At 39.8% G+C, this 27,017-nt stretch overlaps 1 protein-coding gene across 1 annotated transcript in view; it reads right to left on the reverse strand.

Moving 5' to 3' along the window:
* Positions 1-1,341: 1,341 nt before the first annotated feature.
* Positions 1,342-27,017, reverse strand: part of shisa9a (shisa family member 9a) — a 39,639-nt gene continuing 13,963 nt past the window's right edge. Inside the window, exons 3-4 of the mRNA XM_079595754.1 lie at positions 8,022-8,147; positions 1,342-2,854 (exon numbers count right to left, since the gene is read on the reverse strand). Of these exons, the coding sequence (XP_079451880.1) occupies positions 2,451-2,854; positions 8,022-8,147 (530 nt within the window). The 3' untranslated portion in view covers positions 1,342-2,450. The remainder of the gene's footprint in view (positions 2,855-8,021; positions 8,148-27,017) is intronic.

Here is a 27,017-nt window from a genome sequence, read left to right on the forward strand (position 1 = left end):
GCGGGTGCAAAATAGGAATGATACGTGCGTCGGTGTACAAAGTCAATTGCGCTGGGTGCAAGATAGGGCCCTTTATTTCGATAGTCCACTTTAGACATTCTACTAACTAAGTAGCGTTTCAACTACGTCAACTAACTTTCATAGGGTATTAGTAGAGTGTAGTAGACTGTCAGTAGACTGTTAAGTTATGGTTAGGTGTTAGGGTTCGGGTTAGGAGAATAAGTTGACTTGTAGTTGCCAAGTTACTTATAGTCAGTAGAAGGTCTTTTGGGGGACCAACAAAATTATTAAGCAATATTAAGCAGACAGTCTACTAATACTCTAATGACAGTTAGTTGACATGTAGTTGCAAAGTTATAGTTAGTAGAATGTCTAAAGTGGACTATCGAAATAAAGTGTTACCGTAAAATGCAATGCTCAGCCTGGGACCTCAACAAACAAATGCAATCGACCACCCGCTCTCCTAATACAATGTGTCTGTATACTGAACAGGCCGGTGCTGATTCGGTTAACTAGGTCACTTGCACCCTCGATCTTAATTCGCCGAGCAGAACTTTGATTTCTGGCAGCTCAACAAGACCCCCACAGAAACGGGCTCATTCAATCGCTGGCTGTTTCCAGGCACCTGTTCAGAGGTGAATGTGTGCAGCTGAGGATTGGATTAGCTGACTTATTCTTGCTCAAAGTGCCTGAATCAAATCAATCAGAGCCCTTTCCTTCCCTGCTCCTCATCTGGGACTTCCTCGGTATTGCAGCAGATGAAAGACTCGCTGCCTGTTCCCTGGCTGTTTCTAACAAAACACCACAACAGCCTTTGATGGACCTCCGAATTTGGCGGGAGAGTGTGTGCTAGGGGATATTTAAAGGCTTTACAGTGCTGAGTTATAGTCTATACTTTGTTTATTCTCGTGCTTCTTTTTAATGTAGCTTTAGTGAGTGATGGAAGAAAGGAAAAGAAATAAAAACTACCGTGAATAATTCGCAAACGTAAGATTTCACGATGCACAAACAAGCAGTTACGGCACTGCTCACTGCTCATGCACACAACACACAACTGAATAACTGAGAAGCATGGAGGAGAAAGAAATGTTACCAGGCAGTGAGGCTGACAGGATCCGTCTTAGACTAGAGTTATTCCACATGATCTGGTTCTCCTGCAATCAGAGGGAAGTGCAGGAGCAGGTCAAGTTCTTTGGGTTGATATTTCCAGGTTTACGCATTGCTGAATTAACTCAATTGGATACAACAAAGTTCATCGACCTGTTTACAAAACCCTCACAATGCAACATCCTGTTAGCATCAAAGACAGCGATGGAAGGGGAAAATAAGGATGAAGAGAATGAGGAAAGAAAAAGCTTTATTTTGTTTTCATCTCCACAATTACCACTCCATTAGAAACATTCTGTCTCGAACATACTATTGAATAAAACAAAATAAATCATTATATTTCAATAAATAATGCTGAACACAACAACTTCAACCAGCTACTTCTTGGCACAATGTACTGTATAATCTGCATAAATATATTGGCAATGGTATAAATATACTTTTATAGTCGTATCTGTTTGGGGGAATTTTTTTAAAATAAAATGCACCTTCTGTACGACACATTTGTAAAAGTGCAAAACAACCTTACGTGTGGCAGCTGATACACCTACTGATGACATTTTGACAAATATTTCAACATGCTCGTATGCATTTGAGAGTACACATAAAAAAGTAATGCCGAATGTTACGCAAAAAGGAGACCAAACACATATTTTTCCAAAGACACAAGTTGTGTCCAAGCCTCCATGTTTTTTAACAGTGTTGCTCATGGCATGACAATGCTACCTCCTCATTATTATATATTTTCAGTAATGTGACCATCGCTGCTAATACTCTTCTGACTCCATATTTCAAGCGTCATTTGTTTAGTAGCTTGACCGAGGTGTTTTATAATGAGAAAACAAAAGGCACAGCCTCAAGCCCAGTGTCTTCATACCGCCATCATCAAATCAATATCACACCCTACAAATTTTCAGTATATTATTTCAGATAAGAGCATCACTCTGTGTTTCATACTCCACGCCAGCCCTTTAATATCTGGGATCGATAATCCGTTATGTTTCATTTCTGTAATGTCTCATCTCTCCAAAGCCATTCTTTCCGTACACATTTATTAGATCTTATTGCTATTGATCTGAATCTTTTCGTGTGCCAATTCTTTACATCTGTTTCCTTTTACCTTGCCATTGACAGAACACAAACACATCATTGTTACAGTGGATATAAATTGTGGTGAACGTTTCCAAGTGTCCCTGGCCTCGCAGTCAGTGGATGTTATCGTGAGAGCGTAACATGCTCACCCCTGTTGTGCCTCCAGTCCACTAGGGGCAGTGTGGAGAGTCCTTTCATGACAATAATCACTTTTGGCTCTCTGCCACTTGCTTTGAAGCATTTTCAGCCTCTTACACAGTCACCTCAGTCTTACTGTTGGTTACAAAGTAGGGTTGCGTTGGTAGGTAATGATGACTGCGGGCAGTGTGTAGCTCATTAACACGCTCCATCGTGCACACCTTCCTAGGGCCGTAGGTTTTGCGGCGACCCGCAGTCTCTGCGTTCTCCCAGCTCCTCAGCATGCCGGGGTTTGCGATTGTATTGGAGCTGTAGGCCATCGCGGGATGGGCCACGTTGGCTTTAATGCTTTTGGGCTTCTGTCCATTTTGCTTGAGGCACGGGACCTCTGTGACGTAAGAAGCTGTGGGCTCCACATGCTCCATTCTGACTGAATGAAGCGGCAGGCTTCCCTTAGCCGCCAACTCGACCAAGTGGCGGTGTTGCTTGTTGAGGAAATCACCATTGGCTTTGGCCGCTGATGAAAAGATAAAGAGGAAGAGTGAGGTTAGTTCAGCTCAAGGGAGATTACAATTATGTGAAGTTGTCATACATAAAAGTTTTATATAGTGAGAAACTGAAATTTTCTTCAGATAGAAGAGCGTTGTTTACCCAGTCCAAAAAAGCATTACTTGAAATTATGCTACAAAAATTGCCTATCACAGGGAGCTATTGAGGAAAATAGATGTTATTACTCCTAAATTAAATTTTTATATTGGACTGTTTTGGCACAACAAAACTAACATTATGTTCAATTGCTAAAGGTGGCACACTGTGTACCAACTCTAATGGCTATTTTTGGTTGAAAGGTTATAGCATAAATGTTGAAAATATTATACAGATGTTAAAGAGGTCATGTCATAAAAAATATATAATTAAGATAGATGAAGGGGTTCATATTTTTATTAAACTTATTTTTTAAACTGTTTTTGTTTTATAACAAAATCATAATCAAAATATGTAATATTTTTAAATAAATATATACAAAATGAAGTATGATCCCTTTAAATCTTGAGTTTATTTGAAAAATTGAAATGATGATGTTCATCTGAGTGAAATGGATTATCAAAAAGAAAAAAAAATGGCAGGGACTTGGTTTTATCCATCGGCTGTTGATATGGTGGAGGCAGATCTGAATGTGAGCTTGAGGTCTATTGTAAGAAAGGGGCGGGGTTTAAGCAGCTGTTTACACGACACCGTTTTTAACAAAAAATGTAAAACTTTTAGTTCCGTGGGGAACAGCTCTTGATGCACACCCAGTTCACAGTTGGTTCTTTAATCCCTCTCAAAGAAGAGTATTGTCAGCTGTCTATCCTCGCCTTCTTGAAGTTAAGCAAAAACATTTACCACTGAACACAATTTGGCTAAAGGAGACCAGATTGACTGGGCGACGGTAAGGAAAAACATATTATGTGCATCCAAAAAAAAATTTTTTTGTCATAGATTGTACTGGACACCAAAGAAACGTTCCCTCACTAAAAATCATCTCCAAATCCTAACTGTCATTTTTGCCCCTACCAACAAGTGGGAACATTCATGCTTATGGTGTGGAAATGTGAGAAGGTTTGTGAGTTTTGGGAAAAGATTACATCAGTACTGTCTGATATGATAGGAAAAGATATACCAGTGCAACCAGCTGTGCTCCTTCTAAATGATGATTCCAATTAAGGTTTCACTGAGCTACAAAGAAAGATCTGGCTGCCAGGTTTAACATCTGCCAAAAAGATAATTGCGCAAAGATGGCTCCCTCCCAATAATTTATCTGTGCGGCACTGGCTATTTCAGTTTCATGATATAGTAATGTTAGAACTTTCAACGGCTAGAATACATAAAGCTAGAGCCTCAACCCTTGAGCAACCTGCTCAACCTGCTGCAGATGAACTGACAGGAAAGCTTTCAGATGGAATCATTTAATTTGGGGGACAATTTGAACTTGTAAACCTCTGATGATCTGTGTTATTATACTTATCCTAAGTTGATCATTTATCATTTTTATTGCAATTTTATTACAAGGATCAGTGGCTTGGACCTGGGGGACCGCTGGGGGTTGGGGGGGGGGGGGGGGGGGGGGGTTTCAGAGGGTACATTTTTGTTCTGGTTATTGTGAAGAAACCTTTGGGTAATTGTATGTGATCCCATGTATGAAAAATTAAGTAAGTACTAATAAAGTAAAACTTTTCAATGTGTTTTGGCCGTTCGTTTACACGACAACAGCTTTTTGGGTGCCAGAAAACACAAAGTTTTGAAAACGGTTTCAAAGTGCACGTTTTTGAAAACGGTCTCCATGTAAACAACAAAACCGGAATCTCTAAAGACGATGACGTCATGCACATGCGTATTACAGTCTATAGTGTTTCATCGCCATCTAATGGCCTGGCAGCAGAATGCTGAGTTATTAGTCGTTTTCACAAATCCGTGTGTATGGGGATCGTTTTTGACAATGGTGTCGTCTGTACGCGAAAAACTCAAAGGAAAAACTTCTCAGTTTTATATCATTTATCGTTTTATATCTCCGATAGCATATCGTTGTCGTGTAAACCCTAAATGATTGGAGATGTCCGGCGTACTTCACCAGAGAGAAGTCTGTCATTTCAATGGAAGATCGAGTTGATCAATGACATTTTGACTATGAACCATGAGAACCATCAAATTTAAATCAATAAATAAAACATGCATGGATGAATGGTGCACAATAAGATCGATTGTGCATTTAGAAAATAGATAGGGGGAATTTCCATTTTATGTCAACATATTGGACGTAATCATCCAGTCGAAAATAGCCATTACAGTTGGTACACAGTGCAATAGTAAAGTTAGTCCCACCTTTCCTGCATAAACATTAGCATCTGAATCCAAGAGTTTAACACACAAGCAGTTAAGGTTTTCAATCTGTGGTCAGTTTAAGTTCTGCCTGTCACGTTCCTCTGCGTGGTGTGTCCTTTAACCAGGTGATTCATGTTTGTAAGGGGATCATTACTCTTAGAGTACCGGGCATCCTAGTGTGACTTCCTCAGTCTGCTTTTGATGGTCGGCCGCTTTGACGACCTTGAAGATCAACTTTTCACGCTTAAAACGAGTTTGGTCTGCGGTGTGATGATAAATCTTATTTATTTGCTCGTCTGCCCCTGTGGGAGAAGACGGAGACGTTGTGCGCGGCGGACATTTTTTCACAGTTGCACTGCTCCCTGTATCGGATACATGGATCATCACAACAGACGGGCGAATCAATTACAGTGCTCAACAGTGCACATCCTCAAGAGCCATAATCAAGATGAATCGTGGTTTTGTAACTAGTGCCCCCAGACAGAGTTCAAATATCTATCGGCTCGAAACTCCGTGACTCCACGCATGGAGTTAGTGTCATCAGGATCTCAAAGGGTTTTTGGTGGGAGGATATTCTGGTGCAGGCCTTTATTAGAAGCTCCACTTCTCTATGTCGGGTGGAAATCCAATTCTGTGACCTTAGAGATGTATTTAGGGACTGAGAGAGAAGTATTGATTTGTAGAATTGGGACTTATCAGCTCTAACAATTCTGCACCTTTGGGAATTTTCATGGAGAAGGCAATTAAATGAGAAAAAATAACCATGACGCCAGAGGGTCAGTTTTTCTCTGCTCGATGATCTCATAGTTATACATCATCCGTGATAAGGTGAAATCAGAACATTTAGCTGTCTGGTAGGGAGGAAGTGACTTCACAGTATGAATTATATGCATCAGTGAGACCCTCTTTAGGCATCATCACATTGATTGAGGAATTCCCAGGTGATTAGATGGAGAAACAATAGTAGCAACATACTACAGTTAAACCATGGCATTACATGCGCTTAGCAGACACTTTTATCAATAGCAACTTCAACACAGGGTTATAATAGTCTTACATTTTTAATTTGGTTGTATTTGTCTTCAGTTTAGTGTGCACTATCATTGTTGGTTTTAGTTTGATTATATTTTTATTTATTTTTTATTTTAAATGTCTTTAAAATAAAGACATTTTTTAAAGTTTTTACACCTTTATTATTTCAGTCTAGTGCTATTATATCTACAGGTATTTTCGAGGTGGTTGTAAAGATTTCAAGTTTTCTAATATGCCATTTCATATTATAACATATTTGATCCGATTTAGTTTTGAAGTCATGCAAAATTATTGTAGTTTTAGTTTCAGTTTTCCCAGTTATGTTTATTTTAATTTCTGTATATACACTCATCGGCCACCTTGAATGTGAAATTAATGTGAAAATGGATTTTAATGATGAAATAGAATAGGCCATTTTACAGTTGCCAAGTGCATAGGCTTTCTAGCATTAATATTGGGCTATTATAGCAACATTTAAGTAAAGTACAGTCTGTTTCGTACATTTAATTGTCACATTTGACACATTAAGCTACGAACGTCCCATGCCACAAAGAATGCAACTATACTGAGTAGGCTAAAAGTATGGGATAAAAGTATTTTTTCATGTTTAGGGGGCTAGATAATTGGTTATAGTCAGTTGATTACTTCACTGTATTGTTATTGTTTATCATGGGCTGCAGTTCTGGCTGTTCTAACAACTTACTATAAAAGTATGCATCTGTTAAAGGGGTTGCGATGAGTTTGTGATATTATTCAAAGCTCTGCCATTTGTATTTGCTCAGTAGATTTTAGTTTCATAGTTGTTGTTGTAGCGATAGGTTTGTTTACAGTCGGACAAATACGTGAATGGGCCATATACAAGTTTTTTAAATCTGGGGATAGTTTGTGTTACACCTTTGGGATGTGGTGGAATCAGGAATGGGACATTCACATCATGGATGTGCAGCCGACAAATCTGCAGCAACTGAGTGATGCTGTCACGTCAATATGGATCAAAATCTCTGAGAAATGTTTCCAGCACTTGTTGAATCTATGCCACGAAGAATTAAGGCAGGTCTGAAGGCAAAAGGGGGTCAAACGGTACTAGCAAGGTGTACCTAATAAAGTGGCCGGTGAGTGTATACACTACTGTTCCAAAAACATTTTTTTCAGCAGTGATGCATTACATTGATCAAAAGTAACAGTAAAGACATGTATAATGTTACAAAAGATGACCTGTTATTTGAGAAAATATTAAGCAGCACAACTGTTTTCAACATTGATAATAGGAATAGGAAATGTTTCTTGAGGAACAAATTAGCATATTAGAATGATTTCTGAAGGATCATGTGACACTGAAGACTGGAGTATTAGCTGCTGAAAATTAAGCTTTGCCATTTCATATATCTATGTCTGTATGCATTATATATATATATACACACACACACACACACACACACACACACACACACACACACACACACACACACACACACACACACACACACACACACACACACACACACACACACACACAAACGTGTATATATTTGAGTTTTCCTAATGAGATATATTTGAAAACTCCCAAGTGAACTGTAATGAGGTACAGTGACTCTCTTTCAATACAGATCCAGTGATAAAACAGCTCTCAAAACCTCTTATTCTGGGATTCATTAATCATTAGTAAAATATTCTGCGGTAAATGCTATGTTCAATAAGAGGAATAATTTATGAGTTTTGCACAGGAAAGATCCACATGAGAGGATAACACTGACATGCTAAAAATGATCCTTTCGAGTGTACATCCTTACCCACGGCCTTCAGTGAGGCGTATGTGTTGAGCTCTTTTGCCAATTGCTGTTGCTCATAGACATGGGACAGCTGGTTGAGGCCTGGATACTGGTGCGTTTGCATCATGTTGTTTATCTGGCCGCCTTCTGCAAACATAACAAAACATTGTTAAAGGGTTGCATCATTATTTTGTCTTAATTTACAGAATTTTTGTAAGTCATCCCTAATAATATGTCTTGCTTACTGCTGACTAGTGCCACTTGGGATTCAATTGCCACCAATAACAAAAAAGAAACACACCTAACGGCTCTAAAACTTTTTGTACGTACAGTAGGTCGCAGACGAAAGAAGAATCCAACTGAATGGATCTGATAATGAGTTGTGCGATGTGTGTGTGCGGCTAATGTCACAACCCGGTCCAATCTGCCTCCTGTGATGTGACAGTCAAAGAATAAGCGATGGTATGTATATACAACCGCTCTCATTGATTTCCTCCCTTGACTTCCTCCTGTTCATAGAGATGAATTGTCAGCGGTGAATGACGATCAAAGAGGTGTAACCTGCGTGGCGGAGCTGTCAGCGCAGAGCTCCTGTTGTGACTAATTAATCACTTAGCCCTGCAGCAGGGTTGCTGACACACGTCTGTACTGAGCGCCACGCAGTGAGTCATACCACACCAGACATCACACAGATTACTGCTCGACAGAGCTTCGGAAAAACACTACAGACTATACTGTACACCCATTAGCACTTAGTGCGCTTCTTTTCTCTAATGTTTTTGTCAAATAATAACAGATTATTTGCCTTTGTTTTGCCGAAGCGCGTGGGAAATAGTATTTATTTGCAAACAGAAGTTCATCTCTACATCCTTTTATGTAATGTTCAAAATTGGATGACTCAGGGAAACGGATACTGAACACTTTGCGTGCACCAGTGGTAAAGTGTGTGAGTAAATGTCATTAGTTACTGTACTTAAGCATCATTTTGGCTACTTTGGCTGAGTATCAAGGATATTAGCAACTTTTACTCTACATTTTTGAATAAGTATTTACTCTTTACTCATTATATTTAGCATGGCACCTAACTTTTTCTGCTGCAGTTTTTGTCTGTTACAAAAGAAGCAATATCGCCATCAACAGGGCATTGAAGGTACTATATCCGGTGCGTTTTGCCCTTACTCACCCAAACTTGTCAACAAGTCTACTTTACTCAACTCAACTCAACTCAACTTTATTTATCAAGCACTTTAAAACGACCGAAGTAGACCAAAGTGCTGCACACATGAATATACAGAACAAGACACAACACAATTCATACAACATAAAATACAATGTGAAATAAATTAGGAACAAAGCATATGAAGCACAACCAAAAACCATAAAAAGGCAATAAAATAAACAAAATGCCAACTCCTGGTGTTAAAGGCCAAAGAAAAAAGATGGGTTTTTAAGAGAGATTTAAAACGAGTAATCGAAGTGGCCTGTTTTATCGGCTGCGGCAGATCATTCCACAATTTTGGAGCTGCCACAGCAAAGGCGCGATCCCCTCTGAGTTTACGAATAGTTTTGGGCACATGTAGGAGCAGTTGATTAGCTGACCTAAGAGAACGAGTGGGTGTGTAAGGATGCAATAACTCTGAGATGATAGGTGGGGCAAGACCATTTAGTGACTTATAAACAAATAAAAGAATTTTAAAATTAATCCTGAACTGTACAGTGAAGCGAGGCCAAAACGGGTGTAATGTGATCATATTTATGTGTTCCTGTTAGGACTCACTGCAACTGGGCTTTGACTTTTTAGGCTTTAATTAGAGTTAACATTATTTTATGTATCCATAATATCGAAGAGACCATTTTGAAGGATATTGGTTTTATTGCAATATTGAGGTGTTCAGTTTTATTTCGATTTTAGAAAATAAACATGTGATTGCTCTTCTCACAAATAACTGTTTCTTGTTTTTCACTGGTATGTCTCTGAGGTGTTGAGGAGTATTGCATCTTTGAGCCTACATTCAGTATGAGTAAAATACTTAAGTACTGTTAAAATAAAATACTCTATTTCCTGCTACAGACTGCGATTTCGCTAATCCTATAAGATCTTTACGAATCACATCACACTATACGTCATGGATCTAAGAAACTTGGGTACGACATGTAATCTAAACTTTATGATGATGACACCTATTGAATTGTAGGCTACGACACAAGGCACAAGACTGAATAAAACAGACTCTCACTGTACAACGTTGGACCACCGTTTAGGAGCCATGATCATAGAAATCGCCACGATTGGTCATCTTTCATCAAAAAAAAAAAAGTTTTACACCAAAAGTTAAATGAATAAATGCAAAGTCACACCTGTACAGTAGAGGGACAGCTCAAACAAACCTTTCAGCTGTGCTGCCATTCTGGTTTGTAGAAGAATATGACGCAAAAGAAAGTTACTTCAGCAATAAAAAAAAAGAAACACAAATGTGATGTTTATCTGAAGTAATTTTCGCCGAATTGAATCATCGAAGTTCAGCAGAGAACACATTGGTTAATAAAGTAAGATTAAATAAATAAAGTATATTTGTGTTATTTAGCATATTTAATTACTGCCGGTTTGAGTAATATTCTGAATTCGCATTTCTCTGTGTTTATTCATTTTAAGGAATACTGAATCTGTTTTTGTGCAAATGAGAAGAGTAAATGCATGCTCACATTTACTCTAGAACTACAATAACCATCATGTTTACACAGCGCACACAGCGCCTCTGCACTTACTCTCGATTTCTCTTAACATGGGGACAGGAGAGGTATCTATTAATAAATGTGAACTTTAAAAAAATACTTATTTAAAAAGTAACTCAGATATTTTGTTGTGAATTTAAAAGCAATGCATTCAGTTACTTGAAAAATGTAATCTGATTGCATAACTCGCGTTACCCCCAACACATGTGACACTGAAGACTGAGTAATGGCAACGCAAAATTCAGCTTTGTCATCAAGGAATTAGCCGTCACATGAATAAATTACATTTTTAAATTTATTACAATAAAAAACAGTTATTTTAAGTTGTAATTCGATTTCAAAATATGACTGAATTTACTGTAGCCTATTTTTGATCAAATGTAGCTTTGGTGAATATAAGTGACTTCAATTCTTCAGTTAGGGGAGCGATTTTACATGCCCTTTAAATACTTAAAATCTTATTTAAATCTAGTTTTAAAAGAATTTTTAAACTGTTTATTGTGTCTTTTTAATATATTTTTTTTGTTACATTTGCCAGAATTTCGTTTCATTACTTGAAAAAAAGTCATATTTTCATTCCTTTGGTATTTGTGTACAGTAAATGTCATTTGGTATTTGTGTACAGTAAATGTCATTTGGTATTTGTGTACAGTAAATGTTTTGTACATGTTCTGCCAAAGTCCCAATGAAACACTGCTGCTATTGGCATTTAATCTTTAACAGGCAAAGGGCAAAGGTCAGCAAGACATTATTAAGTGAGATGAGTGTCCTCAGATCTGTGACCTTGACCTCAGGCAAACTGTAAGCGAGCTGAGCACATAAATACATTGAGCCGAAGCACACCAAGTATGTGTTTCAAGGTTGGCGAGATCAAAAAGAAAAATAAACTCCATGAAGCCAGGCAAAGCTAATATACAATAATAAAAAAAGGAGATAAACACCTCTTTTTTGAAGGACATTTGTCGTTTTTTTGGGCCAAAACGTTCCTGTTAAGTATACATGCTGTTCATTTTGTACACCACAGATTTTTCGGCCTACTCTTTTGAAAATTTGACAGAAGTAGCAGTAAGTGGGAGTGATCCCATGCTTGGTTCTATTCAATTTCCTGGGTATCTTAGTGTTTGTTTTGTTTTGTGTAAGAAGCTGACTCATTTCCACTGGGAGAACTTCCTCCCAAGTGTTTGGTTGCAAATTGCCTTTACACCATCTTCTCCTTGTGCTATCGCTCTCGTCATGGCAACACACGCGTCCATGCTCTGTTTGCAGTGCATGCAGCCAGCCTCTTGAATGGGTTCCACCACCCACATGCTAAGCAAGCTCAGTGTTTGCAATTGACGGACCTTCGGTGTTTGTTCTCGCGCTGTTAAAAACACCCTCTCCACAAGCCCACCGAACAAGGAAACATTTACACGCCCATTAATTAGCAATTGTTATCTGACACAGAGGAGAAAAATGTTTTTTGCTGGGATCACATCCAACTTTGGTATGAGTGGACTGCAGTGTGATCTGCTACGGTGGACCAGGTTTAAAAACGAGGATGTAAAACGGCCCATAACAGCCCACAGCGGATCATCCCTATAATACAGACCTTATATGTTTGTCAGTCAAAGTTTAACGGTAACAGTGGCGTATCTGGTTATATTTTATTCTACTTTAAGTGACACATCGCTGACAGCTGTGTGCGGGACAGCTTTTGATGTCATCTATATATCTATATAAGCTTTGAGCTATCTCTATATATATAAGCTTTGAGGGAAGGATGATACTTAATGAAATGAACTGTAAAACTTTATCCTAAGGAAAAGATGACACAAGTGAGACGACAGCTTACAGCAGTTGCTGTTTTCAGCAAATGTGAAGAGAGGTCACATAATCTGATTTTTAAGAGTGGTGACAGCCAAGTTGATTACAGAGTTGTTGTTTTTTTTGAGGGGGTAATGGAAGACTACACACACACACACACACACACACACACACACACACACACACACACACACACACACGCACACGCACACGCACACGCGCACACACACACACACACAAACACACATTCACACAAACAGTTTATGAACAATTTTAAAATTAATGATTGGTATTTGGTTATTGGAAATCATATTCATGCTGAAAATAGTTTGACTAAGTTACAATCAGCCCATTGGCTTATTTTATATTCTAGCTTGTCATCGTTTTAAGAAATGTTTTTCATTTGTCACACTTCTGACTTGGCTAGATCAGAATTTTGAATATGAATATACATCATCAAAGATCACAAGCAGACACTAATCACCATTATAGTGACTTCAAAGACAACTATATAATGTGAACTCACAGTAAAGCACTGTGCAGGAAATTACTGGGATTTTTGTCATTCTGTTGTTGATTCACAAAAAAATTGTTAGAAAATGCAGCATTCAATGTTTACAGATTAAACAGTAGATATCTGGCTACTGTAATTTATTGTAAAATAATACTCTTCAATCCTGTAAATTTAGCAATTTTTTACTGATTAAAAAACAACATGCTATTTTATGATCCCTCTTAAAATTATAGTTTTCAAGGTATATGTAAACTTATAACCACTTTGTGCAGGGACAAATTGATTACTATTTTACTGACTTGATTAACTTGACCGGTACTATTTGGCACTATTACAGTAACAACACCCATTCAAACAGACAGATAGCAGCAGCCGGATAGAAGTATAAGCTGCTCTGAAAAAGTTAGGTCACAATTCATTTTGAATGTGAGAAGAGAGCACAATCCTGTGAAACTGCTGCCTATGAGCGATAGAGAAGAAGTGTGTGTGTGTGTGTATGAAAGCTGTTTGCTTCTATCATGATCCGCTATTGTGCTTTAAATGGGCTGGCCTGAGAGTGCCAGAGCATTTTCTTCCTTTAAAAAGGAGGTCAAAGTGCACTTGATCATAAAGGTTTGTTTTCTTGACTTCTGTGCATATCTACTCCACACTGTATGACACATGAGGAGAAAGATACTGTATGTATATATATATATATATATATATATATATATTATATATATATATATATATATATATATATATATATATATATATATATACACATATATATATATACTCCTAAACTATCATGATCAAATAAATGGGTGAATGATGATAAAAAGGGTAAACAATAAAATATACAGTGTAAACCATGTTAAACATCCGTAAATGTGCCAACTCTTAGAGAGTGTGAGATTGGACTGCTTGGTGTTATAAACACTGATGTCCTCATTATCCACTCCATATGTTTATTTGCTCACTCGTGCTCATTAGACATGCAGGATGCTGCCTCTCATGAGAGAGCGCTACAGAAATCCACACAGAGTCATTACCAACAACCTACAAATGTCAGAGTATTGTTGCATTTCAAACTGCCTGAAAGTCAGACAAAAGATGAAGCACGATACATTTCAGATCCACTGAGCTGATATGAGAAAGAGTGTGGAAAAAAAAAAAAAAAGAGAAACTGCCAGGCACTCAAAATGAGAAGAGTATGTGGAAATCTGATTGTGAAAATAATGTATACAGGATTCAGCAATAAGAATATTTTAGTTTAGATTTTGCAAACCCACCACAAATATGACGGATAACCAATAACACTAAGATAGATGCTATTTACACTAAGTGCAAAGAAAATACTGCAATTTTTACTTAGTGTAAATAGTAGCTTCATGTAGATGCTATTTATTCTTTGTGCAAATAGTGGCAGTATATTATAAAACAGTATGCAATAATAACAAAATTCAGTGTATATGATTATATTTATTAAAATCATAAATTAATAATAATAATAATAATAATAATAATAATTCATTACATTTATATAGCGCCTTTCTGGACACTCAAAGCGCTTTACATAGAAGGGGGGAATCTCCTCCACCACCACCAATGTGCAGCATCCACTTGGATGATGCGACGGCAGCCATACTGCGCCAGAACGCCCACCACACACCAGCTTACTGGTGGAGAGGAGACCGTGATGAAGCCAATCAGTATCAGTGTATGCCGTCTTATTGGGACATTCATTTGCCTTGTTCCCAAAAGCCCTCCCCTACCCACCCCATAACCCTACCTGATAAACACTTTATTCCCACACCGTTGGACACTTTATTTCCACTTTTCTAATATTTTCTTCATTTTTATTTAAAACAATCGCTTCTTTGAGCTGATATGCAATGGGAAAAGGAAGAAGTATGAGACTGGAAAAAGGCGGATTCGTGTTAAAAGCTGACACAACAAGGTGGGCTATTTGCACATGGTTTAAATAGCACTGATAAAAGTATATTCAAGTTTTTTTTATTTAAAAATATTATAACTCAGTTATAAATCAATTAATAATACCGAAACGCAGTTTTGCATTAACAGATACACTTTTGATGGAAACTTAAGCTATTTGTTTATCATATTCAAGCCATTCTTTCTAACTGATGCTCCCAAAGCCTATATGGAATGAAACAGCAAAATTTAAGCACAACTTAGCAGAGGAAACATTAGAATTACATTTTTATTCTATGAACATAATTCAGATTCATTGTGATAGAACAAACAAACAAACAAACAAACAAACAAATAAATAAATAAATAAAACAACTGGTTTCGCAATTAACTAATTAAAATTCATCTGAAAAAAGTGATCCAATCGAACTCTTGCATGACAAGCTAATATCTGAGGAAGATAAATGAATATATGTCTCCACAAACATCTGCCTAGATTAAAAGCAGACAATTGATCATTTTGATGGAGTGCTATGAGTGAAACAACATTGGATTTAGTTTTTAAACACATTCAAGGCCAGGTAACGGACAAAGGTTCTGAAGGTAATCTATTACAGGTTTAAAATGCGACTACTCGTATTATGAAAGGAAAGATCCAGGCACCGCCTGAACACCACTGATAGTCTAAATGCTCCACTGAGTCAGATAAAGAACCCAAATATCATTCAGCCAACTAAATCCCCTTGAAAAGCACCGTCTTTTTTGAAAGAATGCAAGGGTTTGCAGAACAACTCTCTCATGCCACCCTGTCTCGCTCCAGCACCCTAGTTAATACATTACTGGCCTGAAAAAGATGTAGCACCTTAAGTTATGCATGGGTGTTTTCCTTCTTGTATCTGGGTCAGAAGCTTCCTGTGTGTCTAAAACAGCAGATGAAAACTGCCACTGCTGGACAGTGCTGTGCTATTACAATAGACACCTGGTTAAGGAAAATCATTACGCTTTCATTTGACAGCTTCTACACAGTTTCTGATGAGAAAAGTCAAAATTGCTCTGCTCTCCAGGAAACACTTAAATCAAGAGGATAGCCATCAACTGAATGGGACAGCAAACGCGTCGTGTGTGCCCTGTGTTCACTGCAGCTGCTGATTCGTAAAATGTCACCACTTTGATTTGAGAGATCCATCAGTCCTTGTTAGACGCATGATGGATGGACTATAACGCCCTTTCACCTTTGATTTGATGTTTGTGAGTGCAGATAAAGACCCAGCTTACAAAAATATGCTCTAAGAACGGTTTGCTGACTTCCCATTAATGAAAATGTTATTTTTAAATGTTCTCAGAATGTTCAAAACATCCAGTTTTTTTTACAATGTTTTAAAACCTTTTTTTTTCTTATTTATGTGAACATTAGAAAAACATTAAGGGAGTGTTTTCTCTATTTAATCATTTTGCATGTATTATCGAAAGATTACCTTTGAATGAGCAATGTTTTAAAACATTAGACTTATGTCCAACTAAAATTTTGTTAACGTTATTAAAATCTATATCCATCCATCCGATAAACCTATAAACTCTGAAGGTGTCACGTCTGATCTGTATTAGTGTTTTGCTTGAGTTGGACTTTGAGTTGGTTTTGCACTGTTCCTAGTTCAGTTTCCTGTATTTCCTTTGTCGTAGTTCATAGCCGTTTTTCAATATGCATTCTTTTCTGTACTTGTGTGTTCATGGTGGACTTGTGAAATGTCATCAGTCGCTGCCCAAGTACAGTTCAAATCCCCGGGTGTGTTCTATCTCTGCCTCTTTTATCAAAGATGCATGGAGAGGTGACTTGTGCGGACTTGAAACAGCCAGGTATCCTACGGATCTTGGACCAACTATAAAGCGTCAATGGTGGAGAAGAAAACTCCTTTAAAAAATACTTTATATTATTCAACTTTTTATTAAACTAGAAGGTAGCAAATGTAACAACGTGTATAACACGCACACACAAACAATAACCGACAACTAAAGACTGAACACAGAGGAACTAAATACACAGAGGTAGCAAACTAAATGATGTGCAGCTGTGGTGGAAGATTAGTGCCTATGGGAACAGATGAGTGGTGGGAAACAAAGACAAAGGAACATGTGACTGATGACAACAAACTGAAAGTCCATGCAAGTGAAACTAAAGATGAGTGAATCCAGATAACCGTGACAACAGTGAAGATTATCAGGGTGTATATGCACATATCGCCTGAATCCCATATTAATATGTTTCATATATTGCAGTGAAGATAATCAATGTACCTGTTGCCTGAACCACATTTGTGTGGCTATTAATATGAAAATGAAAAGAGGCAGGGTGGTGTTGAAACATGTTTCGTTTTATTGTAAATATATATACAGATAACTGGAGTGTAGCTAGAGCAAGCTGAGTGACGTTATCAATAGCGCTGCTGTACGATTTGCAGAATTACCGGACTTGCATCCTCGGGAGTTAAGTACTACTGAGTCAATATTGCCAGGTCTAAACTACCAAGGAGGCAAGTCAGAGCTATTGAGAAACGGTTCATCAGTTTCCATGGTTTTTGATTTGGCCCTCATGTGTCACACCTGTGTCTAGTTAATCATCTTGTTTAGTCCCTAGTTTGTCCCTGTGTATTTAGTGTTTCCTGTGTTTTTGTTTCCAGATAACCCAAACAAGTGTAATTTTGAGTTTGTTTTGATTAAAGAAAAGAAAATAGGGTTGGGTATCACTTGAATTTTAGCCATTCTAAAATGGTAAAAATAAAAATGAAGTCAAATATTTAGATATCAAACATATTTATTCTTTGTCTTTGTAGCTGAATACCATGAAAAAACCCCAGCAGCCTAAATAACAACTATCTAATAACTTAGACTAATATAAAATTCAAACATTATTAAAGACAAGTACAGTCAATAATACAACAATAAAAAATAAGCAATAGCACAAATAAATACTGAACAAAGTTCATAAATTGTAATTAAATGTAAAATAACAGCATAGTTTTCTTTTTATAAATTAAATATAGATCAATCCTTATTAAAGTTACAAAAGTTATTCAGTCAAGACAGTAATCTACAGTAACAGTAATGACAGACAGCAGTAGGTTTATTAGGCTGCTGTCACTTTAAGACCCAATACAAGAATACAATTATACAATTTACTGTTACACGCGTTTTCTTTCTCAACTGTTTACGCTCACTTAAGACAAAACGACTGTGTTTACGAGGATATTTTGACATAATTTTGTGTGTATTTGTGCACTATATGAGAGGTGGCTTTTTTGAGCACACGTTCTGGATATGCCTAGCAACAAGTGTGCGAGTGCTGAATTGAGATCTCTTTTGCGTCTTCTTGCACTTGAATGCAACACACAGGAATTGATAAATGGAATCAAAATTCTAATTTTATAACAAGTGTCCAATTCCTGACCTCAAGTATTAGAATCTGAGAGTCCAGAATGGCAGCACAGATGAAAGGTTTGTTTGAGCAGCACCCTCTACTGTACAGGTGTGAATTTGCATTTCCTTTTGCATTTGCACTTTTGGGGCCCTATTTTAACAATCTGAAACGCAAGTATCAAACGCGAATCGCAAGTAACTTTGTGGGCGGATCGACGCAAATCAAAAATGGGTTGGTCTGAAGTAGCTACAGTACTCATAGGTGCGGTTTGGGCGTAACGTGCAATAAACCAATCAGAGCGTCCTCTCACGTTCCCTTTAATAGCAGACGCGCTTGTTCCATGGCGGATTGCTATTATAAAGGCGGGTTTGCCAGGCACACGCAACTTACATGATGGTAAAGGTGATTTCGCAGTCTTCAGAATTATGTTTGACGAGCAACCCACTTTGTCAGATGTCCTTACCGGTATATACCAATGTATCTTGCCACTATTGATCAAACAGGTTTGATCCGTCATTACTACAATTAGCCTGAATAATTTGGGTAAATGTGTAAGCTAGATTTATGCCTATTTTTTTCACATCTTCATGGACACCACAATCCATGTGGTGTCCATCTCCCTCGTGTGGTAATATTTTCCTTGTAATTATGTATGGTTTGCAAAAATATGAACTGCTGCGTCTGTGTAGATGAGAGAAGCAAAGTGTATGCACGTTGTGCACATGTTATGGCCAAGGATGCGCCCTTAAAATAGCATCTGAATAACGCGCCACTGACTTTAGACTGGGTTTCTCCTGGTCTGTGGTGGAATTGTTTTCTGAAACTGCAAAGTAGCACCAGGGAACGTTTGCGCCCGGAACACGCCTCCTCTTTCCACTTATTTTTTTAAGTAACTTTCCTCAACACTGATCATAAGTGATGCAAAAGTGATGCAACAGTGACTTCACCCTTAGGATATTGTTAACATCACTAGACCAAAGTGAAACCTACTGTACAACAAAGAGATCATTTTGAGATTTTAGCAGGTGGAGAAAATATGTTGGCATCTGCTTTATCATCTGTATGTCAATCAAACCTACGCCATCTGTTTTGATACCCCCATATACTACTATACATTTACTACGATTTATCTTTGTGTCATCCACTACTAACCATCCACTGCAATAGCATCTGCCTGAAAATCCCCAGACTCCTCAGAGTGTTTGAGGTTAAATATGTCAAGGTTATCACAAAGCACATAGACTGAGAACAAGTCAACAATGTGACTATAAGATACCTTTCCAGTTTCTCATTAAAGATGCAGGAGGGTATTTCGGGAGCCGCACATCCCTCTGGGATGGAAGTGGCAGAAGGGCATCTGAGCTCGCAAGTGATATCATCTGCAAATCAGAGAGGACTATTCTCTGCGTGTCTCCCACTTGCTCTTGACATTAGCAAAGTGCAGCCATGGCAGGAAGAGGGAAGCACATGATTGCCAGATGTCAAGTATCAGCGCCCGTGAGACACTCGTTGCCCTCTCTGGGACACCATTGTTTTGTGGCTTTTGTTGTATGCTGTGTGTACGACTGAGGATGTGGACAGTGGGGTCATATAAGGCTATTGCTAATTAAGTCACAATTTGGCTTTTGTCTTCAGGTGTTTGAGAAAATTATGAATGGCAATTTGAATGTGATGAATAAAGCATGATCTTTAGCAGTGAATATTCTGTAATATAAAACCGAATAAGCATGAAATTAAGAACTGCTTGTCAGATATTCAAATGAAAAGGAAATGAAACCTAAAATGAAACCTAAAACCTTTTCTTTAAACCTTTTAGTTAAAGAAAATGACTTTCATTGGTTCAGTGCAGAGGTTTTCAAACCGGGGTTTTCCGGGGGTTTCACATTTTCACAAAGTCCAAAGTGCTCTAGTGATCTCCACAGCCTCTTCCAGGCCTCCTCTCGTTCTCTCATTTGGCATTATTTTCCAATAGAAGGATCATTCCAGGATATGAAACGGGGTGACAGCAGCAGTATTGGAGAAACGGCGCTGCAAGGCAATGGATCTCGTGCCGTTAAATGAAAAAGACTGATGCCAAGGCACGCCGTTCTTCCAAGGGTGAACAATCCATGTAAAAGGAAATCTCGTATGGAACCTCAATATCCCTTTTAGCAAAGTTTGAAGCTCTTTTGCCAATGGAGAGCATGAGAACATGAGAGTTCAAGAGATGAGAAGCTTATAAATATCATACATCATGGCAGGATTACAGCGAAACACACTTTGCAATGTTACACCAGCTTTGCAAAAAACATCTGTTAATTGGATGTATAAAAGTAAACCATTTTGTGGATATGCCATGGTGACGTCATTGTATTGGACGTGTAGCTTTGTCATCAAAATGAACAATTCATATTTTTTATGGAATATTGCAGTATTTACTATAAATGGTTTATCCATGGCATGCACATCGTTATTTTTTTTTCACGTGGCCTCATAATATTGAATGAAAATAACTTCCCCCCCCCTCTTGCAACGACATCTCTTCTCTGATGACAAACTGTCAATCACATGAGATCACAGCAAATTGCAAACCACAATGATCCAATCAGTACCCGAGGACAAAATCGAGTCCCGCCCCACATTTTTTCATTTTTTGGAAAGCCGTTTCACTCGGATATACACACTGCCGTTCAAAAGTTTGAGATCAATGCGATTTTTCAATGTTTTTAAAAATAAGTTTCTTCTGCTCTCCAAGGCTACATTTATTTGAACCAAAAAGACAGTAAATACTCTATTATTGTGAAATATTACATTTTGAATTTTCAGCACCCCTACTCCAGTCCTCAGTGTCACATGAGAAATCTTTTTTAACATTATAAATGTCTTTACTGTCACTTTTGATCAATTTAATGCATCTTTGTGGAACAAAAATATGACTTTCTTTACAAAACAATTCTTACTGACCCCAAACTTTTGAACGGTATTGTATAATGTTACAAAATACTTCTATTTCAGATAAATGCTAAACTTTCTACTTATTATTTTTTCAACATTGATAATAATCAGATTTTTTTCTTGAGCTGATAAGCTCAAATAAGCATGTTAGAATGATTTCTGAACGATCATGTGACGATCATGTAATGAAAATACAGTTCCCTTTCGAGGGAACTCGCGATGCGTCGATGACACTTTGGGAACGCCTACAGCGTGAACGTATCTGAAGCAGCTGTGTCAACTTAGTCCAAAGGAATGAATGAATGAGCGCCACGTGCAGGTGACGTCATGACCAGGAAGATACAAAAGCGAATCCGGTGAAACCGGCACTTCAGCTTTTTTGCCTCAGCAAACAAATCTGTGTACTGACTGTCTGTCTATTTACTGTTGTCTGTGATTTATATATATATATATATATCTTAGGAATATGGCGAAACAATTATACAGGCTGTGTGCTTCTCCCTGTCCGCGTTATTTAATGGGTGGGGACACACACGAGCTGTGTGTAATGTGTTTGGGAGTGGAGCATGCGGTGTCAGCCTTCGAGGGGGCTGACTGCCAGCATTGTGAGATGCTTCCGCTTCGCATGCTCCGCATGCTCCACTCCCGTCTGTCACTCTTCGAGGAGAGTGGTCAGGCTCGCGATCCCCAGGGTGCAGGACCCGCTGTTGCCGAGGCAGCACGGAGAATGCATTCCTGGGGATCGCAAAAGGATCTCTCAGAAGGGTTGGAGACGGGTCCGAGGACCTTATCTCCTTCCTGTCCTGGGAGATCCAGCGCTCTCTCTCCGGTGTCGGAAGCCCGCTCTGCGGCTTCTTCTGCCCGGGTAGAGAGCCCAATGCTTCAGTGCTCTAGCTCCGAGGAGGTAGATGTACTAAGCATTGGCAGTGACACAATCACTGGAGAAGGGGATTTGCCATCCTCTTCTCCAGCATATGAGGAGCTGGTGGAAGTGATAACTCGTGCTGTGGATAAATTACATATTGAATGGCCAGCCGAGAAAAGGGGCGCTCGTCCGAAAAGCAAATTAGACGAGCGTTTCTTATCTTCTAATATTTCGCTTCCACCACGAGGTCTTCCATTTTTTCCTGATCTTCACAGTGCTGTCTAGATCGTGGGATAAACCGTATTCTTCTCGGCTCTTTAGTCCTCAAGTTCATATTTATTGGAGGGCTGAGAGAGCATGGTTACGAGTCGATGCCTCGGGCTGAACAGACGCTCGCGAGTTATCTGTCACCCGGTTCAGCATCATCTCTGGAGACCTCGGCTTTGCCCACTAAGCCATTAAAAACGACATCTACATTAGTGGGCAAAGCATATACGGCAGCAGGTCAGGCTGGAGCGTGTCTGCACACTATGGCACTGCTCCAGGCATATCAGGCTGATCTGCTGGGGGATTTGGATAAAAGTGAGGGAGTTGGTCCCGAGGAGGTTCGAGAACTTCGTCGGGCCACAGATTTATCTCTCAGGGCTACTAAGGAGACCGCCAGAGCAATTGGGCGGTCTATGGCAGCCCTTGTAGCCACTGAGAGGCACCTCTGGCTGAATCTGGCAGATTTAAAAGACAAAGACCGTGCTTTTCAGCTGGATGCTCCTGTCGACCCGACATTGCGTCGGACATGAACCTTCTGAGGGGGGTTAAAAAAAAAAAAAACAGTCAGTTCGGGTAGTTCCTGCCGGTATGTTTCAGGTCCCCGAGTTGAGTGTCTCAGTTACACCAGAGACCAGCCCCGAGGGGCTGGTTCCCTTAGTAGAATTTCTGTCAGAGTGAAAGATCCTGCCAAATATTTCTCAATGGGTCCTGCATATAGTAGAGAAAGGATATAGAATTCAGTTCGGTTCTCGTCCTTCTCGCTACAACGGGGTGTTGCTCACGTTAGTGCGTCTCGAGCAGGCTCTGGTAATGGAGCAAGAGGTGAAAGCTCTATTAGCCAGGGAGGCTATAGAGCAGGTGTATCCACCCGACAGGGAATCGGGTTTTTACAGCCGCTATTTCATTGTTCCGAAAAGGATGGGGGTAGGGGTGTGCGATATTACGATTTTTGGTCGTGGACGATTAAAATGTCTCCACGATCTGCTTTTGAAGAAATATCGTAGGATCGTCCATTTTATCAGTTTGCAGTTCTGGCGCCTCCGTCTCAACATACTGTACAGTGCGACGTATATCCACATGAGATGCAGAGGAACGGGACACTGTAGTTCATAAAAATGAATTATTTGCATGTGCTTTAAAGCCTTGCCGGTTAAACATGTCATTCGCTGCTGATGCGCTGTTCTAACTGAGCGCTTTTCTGAGCGCAATAGACCCGACGCGCACATGCACTAAAACCCTGTCTAACAGCACCCGTTACTGAACTAAGTTATCTTATTGCGCTAATACTGTCAAATACACACAAGGTTTACATAAACAAAGTTGGTTATGTCTAAAGTGAAAGAACAATAGAAAAAATGAAGAAAAAATCTGCTTGTCAAATGCGTGTAGACTCGTTGCGCGCAGATCTTAAAGTGACAGTAGCCCTAATAGTAAACATGCTGCCGCTTGTCCTTAAAGGGACAGTTACCCAAAAATAAAAATTATGTCATTATTTACTCACTCTCTAATGTTGTTCCAAACCTGTATTAATTTATTTCTTGTGCTGAACACAAAAGAAGATATTTTGAGGAGTGTGGCTAACGGTTGCTGGTCCCCATTGATTACCATAGTAGGAAAAAACTATTATGGAAGTCACTGGAGTACATCAACTGTTTGTTTACCCACATTCCTCCAAATAACTTTTATTTTCAACAGAAGAGGGAGACTTATTCGGGTTTAAAGCGGCTTGAGAGAATTAAAATTTTTGGGAGAACTATCCCTGTTAATAAAACAACAAAATACAAAGAGCATCTCACTCACTCTTGACTCTTGAGAACTTTAATAGTAGCTTTAATAAGAATCAATGTAAAATTTATATAGTGAAGTCGATGTTGTGTTTTATTTTCATATTTGTTCATTTAATTACTTTCTTCAATGCTGTTAAATACACCTGTAGCTGAAAAAATAAAGCACTGTTTTTTTATTTGTATATTAAGTTGTGTATGTGTATCTTTGTTCTTAATTTTTAATAACAAAGACAATGACATATTTTTTATCTTCGCCACTTTGGCCTAAATGTCTGCCATTCTTTTTTATTTTATATTTTGTTACCTAAGGCTTTGTTTTTAAAATAGGGACATTAGTTTGGCTGTGATGCTCAGTCACTTGCAAAATAGTAAAACCAACATGAAAAGGAATCGTGATAAAATCGTGAATCGTGATTTTCCTGAAAAAAATCGTGATATGATATTTTTGCCATATCGCCCACCCCTAGATGGGGGGTTGCGTCCCATTTTAGATTTGTGACTCAAATCAGATCCGAGGACTGGTTTGTTACAATAGATCTGAAAGACGCTTACTTTCATATCTCCATCCTCCCTCAGCACAGGAAGTTCCTGAGGTTTTCTTTCGGGGGCAAAGAATACCAGTTTCGGGTACTTCCGTTCGGTCTAGCACTATCATCCCGCAAGTTCACGAAATGCGTAGATGCAGCTCTGGCCCCGCCAGGCTGCAGGGTACGTATTCTGAACTACATAGACGACTGGCTGATTCTAGCGGAATCAGAGCAGTTAGCGGTTCGGCACCGAGGTGTTGTTCTCGCTTATATGCGGTGGGGTTGGGGCTCAAACGCCAAGAAGAGTGTGCTGTCTCCATTTCAGAGGACCACTTTTCTTGGTGTGGTATGGGATTCAGTCACGATGCGGGCCGTTCTATCGCTCGCTTGTGTAGCTGCTATCCTTACAGCCACGAAAGAGCTAAAGCTAGGCCAGTCACGCACTGTAAAACAGTTCGAGAGACTGTTGGGCCTCATGGCAGCGGCGTCCAATGTGATACCCTTTGGCCTGCTGTACATGAGACCTTTTGCAGTGGTGGCCCAGGACCAGAGGGTTCTCCCCGAGGGGAAACCCACTTCGGGTAATCAAGATCACGCGGCGGTGCTCCGCGCCTTGGTTATGTGGAGGAAACATTGGTTCCTGTCCCGGGGCCGGTGTTGGGAGCTCTTTGTCATCGAGTTGCGATCTCGACAGATGCTTCCCTCACTGGCTGGGGAGCGGTAATGGAAGGCCGCTCAGCTCAGGGTCTGTGGAGTAGTCATCATCTCTCTTGGCACATAAATTCCCTGGAGATGATGGCCGTTTTCAATGCGTTGAGGCACTTCCTCCCAGACCTGAGGACCTTGTGCTTGCCGGAATTACGCTCTCTGAGGGCAGTGTATATTCCGGGGGTACATAATATTGGAGCAGACGTCCTGTCGAGGCAGGAGCTGAGGACAGGGGATTGAAGTCTCCACCCTGAGGCGGTGGAGAAGATATGGGAGTTTTATGGCCAGGCTCAAGTGGACCTGTTTGCGTCTCATCACACGACGCACTCCCTTACTCACCCAGCCCCCCTGTGGCTGGATGCTATGGTACAGACCTGGCTGAGGCTACGGCTGTACGCCTTTCCCCCTGTTGCTCTGCTCCCAGGAGTTCTGGAGGAATCTGGTTTGCGGACCTGATTCATCTCCTAGACGGTTCTCCCTTGGAGATCCCGATCAGGAGAGACCTTCTGTCTCAGGCCGGGGGCACAATATTTCACCCCCGACTAGAGATTTGGAAACTATGGGTTTGGCCTCTGAGGGGGCCCAATTTGTAGAGAGTGGTCTCTCAACCGAGGTTGTTGAGACCATTCTAAGCTCCAGAGCTCCCGCTAAAAGGAAGTTGTACACTTTAAAGTGGAGATTTTTCACTTCTTGGTGTCACCAGCGTCAGTGGGATCCGGTTTCCTGTTCAGTAAACACAGTACTGGAGTTCCTGCAGGAGCGCTTTGCGTCAGGTTTATGTCCGTCCACCTTGTAGGTTTTGTGGCGGCTATTGCGGCTTTCCACACCCCGGTGGGTGGTACATCTTTGGGTCGAGACCCCCTGATTACTCATTTCCTTCGTGGCACCCTGAGGCTAAGGCCTGCAACTTGCACTAGGATGCTGGCTTGGGATTTGGCTTTGGTTTTAGAAGGCCTATCTGGGGCTCCGTTGAGCCCCTAGATTCGGTCTCAGAAAAATTTCTTACTTTAAGACTATTTTCCTCCTAGCCATTTCGTCCCTTAAGAGAGTCGGAGATCTTCAGTGCCCCTTGTTGGTCAGGGCTCATTCTACTAGAAGTATGGCGGCCTCTAAAGCCTTAATTTCTGGAGTTTCTCTCCAAGACGTTTGTGATGCGGCGGGCTGTCCTCCCCGCTTACATTCGTCAGATTTTATAGCCTGGACCTGGATGCTGCCCCAGGGTCCCATGTTCTTAGTGCTTAGTGTTTTCTGGATGACAGTATTACACTCAGGCATTTGGAACTATGGCGGTTTGGGTATTCTCGTTCCCAAAGCGTCATCGACGCATCGCGAGTTCCCTCGAAAGGGAACGTCTCAGGTTACGTATGTAACCATAGTTCCCTGAGAAAGGGAACGAGACGATGCATCGCCCTGCCATACTTCCTGCTTTCCTGTGATTGTCTTGCTTCGGCAATTTTATGCTGAAGTGCCGGTTTCACCGGATTCGCTTTTGTATCTTCCTGGTCATGACGTCACCCGCACGTGGCGCTCGTTCATTCATTCCTTTGGAC

Source organism: Phoxinus phoxinus (genome assembly GCF_949152265.1).
Source record: "Phoxinus phoxinus genome assembly, chromosome: 21".
NCBI classification, from domain to species: domain Eukaryota; kingdom Metazoa; phylum Chordata; class Actinopteri; order Cypriniformes; family Leuciscidae; genus Phoxinus; species Phoxinus phoxinus.